The following is a 10,999-nucleotide window of genomic DNA, read 5'->3' on the forward strand; positions in this document are numbered from 1 at the left end:
GGAAAGTTAGTGCCATGCCTGGCCAGCTCATCTGCAATACAATTGCCTGCAATGTTTTGGTGACCCGGGACCCATATTAGGTATATTTTAAACTGCAAAGCCATCTCATGTAGAGATTTGATATGGTTTGAGAGTTTGTATTGGTCGAGATAATGGACCTTGACTATCACTGTAGATGTTTACACATTTCTGTTGACAGTTTGCATCGTTTATGAGCATCAATGCTTCATTTATAGCATATACTTCCGCTTGGAAGACACGGCAGTGATCCGGAAGTCTGAAGGATTTCCTGATGTTAAGTTGGTCGGAGTATATACCTCTTCCGACTTGATTATTTAATTTGGAGCCGTCAATGTAGAAATTGACTGCCTCTATAAAGCCCGGTAGACCTTGCTCCCAGTCTTCTCTGGTTGGGAGCAATGCTTCAAAGGGGGTGTGGCTGTATTCAATTGGTTCGCATAAATCCGTTTTAGGTGGTATTGTTGTGTCTTGCTGGAGTATCCTGGAATGACCATATGTTTGGGATTTCATTGCCCTAATTCCCTCATTTAAACCGCAGCTATCTTGGACTGCTCCATGCCAGCTCAGTCCAGGCTGGGAAGGTTCAGAATAGCATTTAGCGCCTCGTTGGGGGTGGTGCGAAGTGCTCCGCTTATGCATAAGGATGCCATTCGTTGAACCTTGTTAAGGTTTGCTGTGGTTGTCTGCTTCATAAGCGTGTGTGCGAGGCTTTGCCCGCTTTGGGTATAAAGACTACCTTTGATTCCCTCCAAGTTGATGGCAATGTTCCTATCGTAAGTATGGTGCGGAAAATTTTCTTTAGCCAGTTGTCGGCAATTTGACCAGCATTTTGGATGTGCGCAGGGGAGAGATGATCAGGTCCTGCGGATTTGAAGGGTTGGAAACCAGATCGTATGTTACATTCAGACAGGTGCGTTTCCAGGTCAATGCTTGAACCAGACTGATTTTCTGGATGCCGGTAGACTAGAATTAGAATTAGGCTCAGGGTCTCCTCACTAGAGTCTGACCATGAGCCATCTGGTTTTTTAAGGTATCCCAAGGAAGGGGTTGTTTTGGAGAGGATCTTCCTAAGCCGAGCTGCATCGGTTGTTTCCTCTATGTTTGTGCAGAAGGCCTGCCAAGCTGATAGTTTCTTTTCTTATGGCCTTCTTGTAGGAGGCTAGTTACAACTTATATTGTTGCCATTTTAGATCTTTATTCCCCGCTTTCGCCCTGTTAAAAAAAGTTCTGCAGCTGTATCTGAGTTCTGAACGTTTCTGGGTCCACCAAGGAGGCTTTTTGTATCCCCTCGGTTTGCATTTCTGTGAAAGTCCCTACTAAGTTATCTAGACTGATATCACTATTGTCAATTGGGGGTTCTATTGGAAGAATACCTAGTAAGGCTTCTCTATAAGCGCGCCAGTTTATTCGTCTCAGGTTGACGAATTCAGCTTGAGTAGCAGGTCTAATGATAAAGTAGTTTCTATGAATGGCCTTCGAAGGCCATGTACGCTGAAGTCACCCTTATGGTAGCCACTGGAAGCTCCAGGCTTGCTAGGGTGTTATCTCCGTTGCAGTAATTATGAAGCAGAAATATGGTAAGGTGCCTTTTGGCTAAAATGCAGGTTCGAATTTTACCTCCTTTAGGGTCAAGTAGCAACTTGAATTCCTTGGTGCCTAGTCCAGAAACCTTGCCTCCAATGACCCAAGGTTCCTGTACCAGCACTGGGTCTCCCACCGTCAGCCAGGCGGAGCAGCAGAGCAGCAGGCACAGCCTTACTGTGGTGGAGGTTCACTTGCTGTAGTTTTAATGACATCTGCCTTTCCCTCCACCACCGTGGAGGTCGTCACTGAGGTCTTCGTCTCCTTCAGCCGGCTTCATCACGATGCATCGATGGAATAGCCGTCGTCCGGCTCTTCGTCCCCGGGAGCTCAAGCTCTTCCGGAAAAACCTGTTGGGTTGCCGACCGGGTCCTCCTTCGCGCACGAGTCTCCTTTGTAGACCTTCACTCTGATCGCGCTGAACCCGAAATTCAGTTCCCCGTGAGCAGCCTCTATTGGGGTAACTGATTCCTTGTTTAGCACGACGATGGCCTGACTAACCGGCCCCTCAGCTGGTCCACCTTTTCCACCTTCCAGTCGTGCGTGGGGGAGGAGGATGTCTTCCGGCGTCTTTATGGAGGACGGCAGCCAGGACCTCGCTCGGGGCCTACTGGGGACGTCACGCCAATCCAGCGCGACGATTTTCGCCCCCCTTTCGCCGAGCTGCGCCGTCGCCTTCTTGTATAGGTCAGCCGACCGCTGACTATCGCAGGCCACCAGTTTGACGCTGCCTTGGAACCACCCCGCATCCTTGCAGCATGGTGTTGGCTGGGGAAAGTCTCTGAGCAGTGCCATACAGTGCCAGCTTCTCCTCGACTGCCTTCCATTGATTTTTGGGGATCCGGCCTCCGGGATTTCCCTCGTTCACCAGCCCAATCAAAATCCCATCCCGCGTGATGTCCGCAAAAGACAGGTTTGGTTGGACCTTCGATCTCTTTGCCGCAGCCTCTTCGGCTGTGCGTTCTCTGCACTAGGACCAGTGTTGAGACAGGTACCATTTTTTTTTACCTCGGTAAGGTAAAAGGTAGTTGCAAATATTTGTACCTAGGTAAGGTAAAAGGTATGTAATTTTTTCTGTACCTAGGTTAAGGTAAAAGGTAAAAAATACAACTTAAAATTTTTTAAATTTGAAATTTATATTATCAGTTTCTTTTTCTGAGATACAAAGATATAAACATAAGTCACATTGGTTTCTTTTTTTGAGATCGTCAGATCTATAAACATATATATCATTGGTTTCTTTTTCTGAGATACAAAGATTTATAAACATAAGTCACATTGGTTTCTTTTTTTGAGATCGTCACATTGGTTTCTTTTTCTGAGATACTGAGATTTATAAACATAAGTAACATTGGTTTCCTTTTCTTAAATACTGAGATTTATAAACATAAGTAACATTGGTTTCCTTTTCTTAGACACATTGGTTTCTTTTCTTGGATTTATTAATACTCGTGTTTTTTTAACAAGCGTTTCAAATATTTCGTCCCCCAGCCGGTTTCTTTTCGGGGTAAGAATTTGACCACCACAGCTAAATAAGCGTTCAACCGGAGCTGAGCTCGGGAGAACAGAATTAAACTTAAAAAAAACATGTAGGATTCTTTTATAGTTTTGTAATGATGTCAAGTTTTTATCTGTGTCATTGAAATATGCTAAAACATCGAGTTCAAATTTACAATTTTCAAAATATTTTTCCTCCCTTGACTTTAGAGCTGAAGTTGAAGTGTAAAACTCTTCTGAATCGTTGGTCAAAACACTATCATTTACAAATTGTTCTTCGCCTTCTTTTGTTTCTTCAACTAGCCACTCCTTAAATGTTTTCAAATTTCTTTTCTCCAAAATTGGAATCCATTTTAATTTAAATTTTGGAATTGTAATGGTCGACAAAACAAAAGGTTTGGCCTCATCGGAGGTCAAGTTAATAATGAAAGGAAACCGCTTGTAAACGCCAGATTTAAGCGCATCTGATAGAGGGTCGCCAAATTCTAAGTTAGTTAACTGTTCCAATTTGTGTGTAATTCCAAGTAACGTAGGTAATAAATATCCCAGGTAGCAACGATTTTCACCCTGCAAAAGATCAATTGCTTTTGCAAAAATATCGGTAACAGAATTCATTTCCTGCAAAAATTCTATTTCTGTGGCTGTGAAACAAGGCTTCTTTAAAGTAATACATATAGTTTTTAAATGATGCTTAACTTCTAAAATACGGCTAATGCTGTCATGAAACAAGGCTTCTTTAAAGTAATACATATAGTTTTTAAATGATGCTTAACTTCTAAAATACGGCTAATGCTGTCATGAAAAGAGTTCCACCTGGTCGCACAAGGGGCTATCAGTTTAAGGTGGCAAATGCTTTCAACTTCGTCTGCTGCAACTGTTGATCGGCTCACAATATTCCAAAGTGACTTCGCTTTTGCAAGAGACGAGTGATACAAACGTTTGAATGAGATGGACTCTAATGCCTTTTCTGCATCTTTTGTGACAATTAAGTTAAGCGTGTGAGAGGCGCATCTGCTTTGGCAGAATAATTTCATCATCTTTACAAATGTCAATCTCTACAGCATCGATTTCAGACTCCTCTAAAAATTCGGGTTTTATAGCATTTGACCCAGCAAATTTATCGAAGCTGTAGACTTTAAATGCTTTACAAAAGTTTGATGCATTGTCGGTAACAGTGCCGGATATTTGAGAATCTTTTAAGCCGTATTGAGAGTGAACATCTGCCAAAGTTTTTCCAATTAGTTCATGGGTATGAGAAAAACGAACTCGTTTACATGCGAGCACAAGTGAACGTCTAGCTAATGTAGAATCAATATAATGTCCGGTGACACCAAAATAGCTTTTGTTGTTGGCGCTCCAGATGTCAGCTGTCGTACAAATAAAAGCCACCTCTTTAAAAATATTCGTCAAATTTTGCTCATACTCGGCTCTGCGCTTCTCTAAAATTGTCTTGATTGTTTTCCGGCACGGTATATTAATAGATCGCCCTGATATTGTTGACAGAAGGGATCTGAAGCTTGCTTGTTCGACGTGACATAGTGGTAACATTTCCGTTACAATGTAGTCACAAATTTCATTATTTACCTGCAATAGTTAAAATATATTAAATTAAATTAAGTTATATTTAAATCCTTTTATGTTTACCTGGACTGAGTTAAGAGTACTGAAGCAGGATTTTCGATCTTTTGCCTCACCGGAAATTTTCACTTCTATTTTTGAATTTTTCGCTTTCAAAGCTTCATACGAAGAATAACTGTTCGGGTGAACCCTCTGAAAAAAAAAGTTTCATAATGTTTTAATGTCTTCATTATACTTGTTTAATTTAAACATTATTATGTGCTTAGTCATACATATATTTATAAAAATGTGGTTTAATAAAAAAAAATTGTTTTACATTTTTTGGTGGAAAATAAAACCGCTTAAAAATATTGGTAATTGTTAAAGAATGACCACCCCATCAATGTCCATAAAATTATGACCATATGTATGTATTTATGTATCCGCCAATTTCTTATTAAAATGCACTTTTAGATTTTTTAAACTTATGGAAAATAATTTTCGCGCGAAGAAATGCATGTGCATAGATATGCACATTTACATTTAAACATACACTCCAATAAGCACATATTCATACATATATGATGCATACATAAATATGTGCTTGTTCACATACTCAAATAATTCGAAGGTGCATTAAAAAAAAATTGCGGGAATCGTGCTGCTTCATGCTATGATTGTTTAAATGTTTTAATGAAATAGGCACAATCTATACATAAATACATACATATGGTCATATTCACATTGATGACTGCACCACATAAATGTATGAATAAGCACATATGTATGTTCAAAAGCACATGTGCATGTCTACGCACATGCATTTTTTCGCGCGAAAATTAATTTATCAATTCACTTCACAGTTCACTTACCTTCAGATGTTTATGCAAGTTGCCGGTTGACTTTTCATCAAATTTGATAGTTTTGTTCAAACACAGTTTGCACTTCCCGTCCGGTAAAAAGAAAGTACCATTTAAAATTAATGGTAGCTCCTTTTTTTCTGCGTCTTCTTTGCTCATTTTAAGATTTGTTGTGGCGTTTTCTAGGAACCGATGTCATCGATAAAAGTGCACTGTTTAGGTAGCAACGGCATTGCTAATTTAGCATTATACCAAATTCCAACGGAAAATATTTTTGCATTCTTACCATAAAGACCTCTGTGAGTAAGTGGTGGAACTATCATATTTCTAAGTTTTCGATTGCATTGCTGTAAAGCAGGGCTATTCCTAATATGCACAATATTTACATACACGTATGGAAGTACCTAAATACCTTACATAGCTAAAACTTAAGGTTAACGAAAATTCGTACCTAGGTAAGGTAAAAGGTAGCCAAATATTTTTTTACCTAGCTAAGGTAAAAGATACCGAAAAAATTACCTAGGTACATACCTAGGTACAAATACCTAGATACACCCCAACACTGACTAGGACACTATTAGCCATAATTTGAGAGCACCTTTCACGCCCACTCAACCTTCTTGAACCATTCGGCTGAGGGGTTGGCGATCTTGCTCCTGTTTTGTGAGCGGAGTGTCTGCGCGGCAGTCCGCTTATCTGTGAGTGGAGCGACAGTCTTAGCTGCACCTTCTGCAGTTTTTGGCGCCGATGCGCACTTTGCAGAGGAGCTGGCGGCCGACTGTCTTCCACCTTTCACCCCCAGTTTGGGATGAGGCCCTTTCGGGATAGCCCCAGAGGAGGCGGAGCCAACGCTCGCAGATCCTGTCGCTATTGCAGCACCCACCTTCTAAAGCGTGACGGGTTTCTTAGGAGTGCCCGGCTTCATTGTGGTGTTTATTGTTTTTTTGTTGGTGTCCATTATTTGAATCCCACGAGTTGCGAAGAAAAGGAAGGTCCACCCGGGAAGAGATCCGCCATGCCCGGGTAAGGCGATAGTTAGAACAGGGAGTCTCCATCTCCCTGAACCCACCGTTTGAGACTGAGCTAGTTTTTAGCCAGGCTGACTCTCGGCACGGTCCGACTTACACCTTAGTCCCGGCCCGGGAAAAAAAAATACAACAACAATAAAATAAAAACCCAGTTTACCCATAAATAAATACAAAATTTTGGTAGGCTCGCTAAGAACTAAAAGCATTAGCATCTACAGCAACGCAAAAATATTTCGGAGTTAAAAACAAAAGTCGGAACTTGAAGTGTAGATTTTGATTTAGCCCTAAGCAAGTTGGAATGTTTCTACTGAAATAAGCAAATTAGGGAGAAAGTTGTTAGTAATTTGGAGATGGTGGGTAAAATAGAAAATTTGCCAAGCCTACCAAAAATTGAAGTGTCCACATTTGACGGTGACTCCAAAGAGTAGGACCTCTTTCAAGAACTGTATGTCGAGTTGATACATACAAGGGAGAATCTAATTATATTGCCAAAATTAATGAAAGCCCTTTCGATTAGAGAAATAAATATAGATAAAGCAAAATGGTTAAATTTTGTATTAGCTGACCTGGACTTTAATAAGCCAGGCCGAATTGATGTAACAATTGGAGCAAAAACTAATGTCCTGTTATACAAATTTTGGGTGGATTATTTCTGGTCGTATTAAGTCTAAGGGTACTCACTGAATAGTTGCAACTACTATTGAGGTACAAAATTAAGATCTATTCTGGGAATTGCGAAATGATGATAAAAATGACATTAAAACTGAAATTTGTGAAAAGAATTTTATTAAAAATACCACAATTGATTCAAGTAGAAGGAATATAGTTAGGATTCCATTTAATGGCACGGCTTATTAACATGGAGAAAAAATTCCAGCGGAATGGGAAACTTAGAGATGCATATAAATCATTTATGGGAGAATATATTGACCTTGGAGATATGGTTGTGTCGAAGAAGGAGGAAAATATAACCAAGCCGTAGTTAGGAACTCTAGTCTAAGAAAAAAATTAAGAGTAGTGTTTGACACTTCGACCAAAACTACTAACAACAAAATTCTTAATGAAATAAATGAAAATACGTTATATCATCGGATATAAAAAAAATTTACCGACAAATATTTATTGATGACAAAGATCAAGAATCACAATATATATTATGGAGAGATTCTCATGAAGATAAAATAAAATCCTATAAAGTAAAAACAGTAACCTATGGTACTGCATCTGCTCCATATTTGCCTACTAGAGTTCTACATATCTCAGCGAAAAACACCATAAATATAATAGAGCAGATTTCCAGCGAGTTTAACAAATTAACCTGAATTTAAGGAAATGGATTTCTAACAAACCAGAAATATTAAATTTTGTAGAGGATACAGGTGTTAGCAAGATAATAACTATGAAAGAAAATGAGTTTGTCAAAACATTGGGACTTTAATGGGACCCCAAAAGATAATTTTAAATTTAACGTTAACTTAGGTATTTCTGTAAAATAAAACTCCGCGGTTGCATCTCAGTTCGGGAAAGAGGGATTTAATTGGAATTTTATTCCCCCGGCTGGACCTCACTTTTATGGTATCTGGGAGCCCGGTGTAAAATCTATGAAATAAAATCTATGAAATCTGATATACGAAGAGAATTCGACATTGTTCTGCCAATGCTTAAGTGTTAGAGCGTAATTTTTAAATGAACGAAATGTTTGTATATTAATATATTTTGTATTTTATGTGTCAATTTTAAAAATTACACTCCTAATCTTGCTGGCCCTGGGCAGAATGTTCAAACAGGAACACGTATAAATACATATAAGTATATGGAATATGAGTCAAAAACAAATATATACACGTCATGTAAAATGACCTCCTGGGAGAGGTCACAGAAACTATTTGACCATAATTGCTTTTAGCGTATTTAACCCTCTCCCTTATCGCACTTAAAAGGATTGTCCAATCATGGGCATGTCACTTTGTCAATCGATCCAGAGCCTAATTTATGATCTGTTACTCAAACCATTGCATACGTTGAGCTCAAGTTGGTTTTAATAAAAGTAAATATAAATGAAAAATTGTTAGGATCAACAACGTCTCAACTTGAATTGAAAAAGTAAATTTATAATAAACAAGAAAGGAAGCAAACTTCGAAAAGCCGAAGTTCATATACCCTTGCAGCTTTTGCAAAAAATAAATGTTCTTATGACAGCTATACGATATCGTGTTCCGATTTTAATAGAATTAAAAGCGTAATTCTAAACTGTCAAATTATCAATAAATCAACAAGAATTTAAAAAAAAAATTACAAGTTAGAAGAGTTACATTTTTAAAAAATTGTTTTTTTTAATATTTTTTGTTTCCATGGGATTTATATGATATAGTCGTCCGATTTTGATGAAATTTATACCGTAATTCTGAAATATTTAAACATTACTTAATTTCGAAGAACTAAAAAAAAAATTAAAAACAATAAAGTTATTATATTTTTTTTATTTAGTGATGCTAATCAAGAATATATGTACTTTATAGGGTCGGAAATGTCTCCTTCACAGGTTTGCAAACTTCTGTCTGAAATTATTATACCCTCTGCAAGGGTATAAAAATGGTAATTTTTTGCTTTTTCTCTTCAAAAATCTTCTCAAATGTAAAAAGAGAGACAAAAAGTTGAGTTGGTGTTAGGATGCTATATTTATATTTTTAATATGGAATATCCATATTATATGAACATTAACGTTCAGTTAGCCAAAGTATCATTCTGTACTACGGTAAAAAAAATAAAAAGCCAGCGCTTAGGCGCAATTTGTCGCAAGCGCTCTCGTGTTGATTTATTTTGAACGAGACTGCGCACTGTTCCCGAAAATTTTCATGCTGTATTCGTTTTCCGCATGAAGCGGAAAAGGCCTAGTTAGAGCCTAATTCCATCGGCGCATTAAAACGCATTAAGCCCAATGCGCCTTTATTTACACAGGGTTTCCCACAAGGCTAGATGCCGCATTTAAGGGAAATGCGATAAATAAATGCGATTAAAAATTATTCTGCCCAAACGTTTTTTGAAAAAATACCGGAAAATACCATTATTTTACGATATTTCGTTAGTGCCACCACTACCAAATCTGGTTTTTATATGTAAGGGTGTCGTTATTTTTGATTTCTTTCGAATATAAAATATATTTTGCATAAAAATGACTAAAACAAGAGGAAGTGCAACAAATCGTGGTCGTGCATTACTGCTGGATCTCTGTGAGGAAATAACTTCCACATATAAGGGAAGTTTGGTGGTCCCCATAGCGAACCCATCAAAGAACTTCACCAGCTCCCAGCCTTATAGATATTTTGCTGATCAGTAAAGATTACCGTAAAGCGACAATTCTAAAGAAGACAAGACTAGATCAGCTGTTCGTGCTATTCACATGTCGAAGTAGAATTAGATAAATGCCTAATGCGCCTATAGAATCAGCATATTTAAAAAAGTTTACTAATGCGCCAATGGAATGAGTGTTCACTTGAGTTTGCTATCGATATCGGACTAGACGCAGTGACGCGGATCTGCCGTTTACACTTGCGAAAAGAACTAAGACGGTTATTTGTTTTAATTTGATAATAAAAACTAACATAATCTGGGAAGCAACAGTAAAGCAAAACACGCTATGTGTACTTGCAAACGCTGCCTTGAAGAGTCGGAAGTCCAAATAACAAAATGCGACATAAATTAAGAATATAAGTTTTTTATGATGACTAAAATATGATACCATTCCAAATTTGTTGTATTTTTTTGTTGCGTAATAGCCCTCTTAAGTGCAGAAACCGATACCTTGGCTCCCCGGTGCTGCCATCGCTAGAAGATGCCTCCCGAAGGACGCCGGGAGAACTGCTTGACTTCACCAAAAGCACCTCGAATCTCAAGGACTTCGAAACACCCCCAAATTATCGCTAGGTTCATACACAATCATCCGAAGAGCTCAGAGTCATATTGGCCTAAGCGAGGTCCCCATCTTAAGGGCCATCCAAGGTAACCTAACCTTTTTCCGAATTAAATAAAAGAGATAAGTGCCTGACGGCCGAAATTATTAAAAAACTGGTAGTTCCATTTCTTTAATAAAGTAGTAGAGCTGCACCGGGAAACCAAACTGTTATTAAACCCTTGCAAAGCGTATTATAATTTTAATTAGAAGTTTGCAACGCAGTGAAAGAGACATATCCGACTCTATAAAGTATATATATTCTTGATCAGCATCAGTAGGGGAGTCGATCTAGCCATATCTGTCCGTTTTTCCGTCCGTCCGTTTCTACGCAACCTAGCCTCTCATTTTTAAAGCTGTCTCCGTGAAACTTTCCCAAAGGTTGTCTTTCTGTTGCAGGTAGTATATTAGTCGGAACAAGCAAGATCATACGGCTATTGTATATAGCTCCAATAGGAACAATCGAAAATATAATTTTAAGAAATTATAACTTTGCTGTTTTTTAA

At 38.4% G+C, this 10,999-nt stretch overlaps 1 protein-coding gene across 2 annotated transcripts; it reads right to left on the minus strand.

Annotated features, from left to right (window-relative positions):
• Positions 1-3,709: 3,709 nt before the first annotated feature.
• On the minus strand, positions 3,710-5,912 carry LOC128263868 (uncharacterized). 2 transcript variants are annotated; one of them, XM_052999141.1, is made up of 4 exons: positions 5,803-5,912; positions 5,529-5,728; positions 4,744-4,869; positions 3,710-4,683 (listed from the first exon to the last, which is right to left on the minus strand). In XM_052999141.1, exons 2-4 carry the CDS (start codon positions 5,673-5,675, stop codon positions 4,090-4,092), a joined length of 867 nt encoding a protein of 288 aa, XP_052855101.1. In that variant the 5' UTR covers positions 5,676-5,728; positions 5,803-5,912; the 3' UTR covers positions 3,710-4,089. The 2 variants fall into 2 exon arrangements, with proteins under 2 accessions (XP_052855101.1, XP_052855100.1); XM_052999140.1 differs by having other exon boundaries at positions 5,529-5,805.
• Between the last annotated feature and the right edge of the window lie 5,087 nt (positions 5,913-10,999).

Source organism: Drosophila gunungcola, unplaced genomic scaffold (assembly GCF_025200985.1).
Source record: "Drosophila gunungcola strain Sukarami unplaced genomic scaffold, Dgunungcola_SK_2 000024F, whole genome shotgun sequence".
NCBI classification, from domain to species: domain Eukaryota; kingdom Metazoa; phylum Arthropoda; class Insecta; order Diptera; family Drosophilidae; genus Drosophila; species Drosophila gunungcola.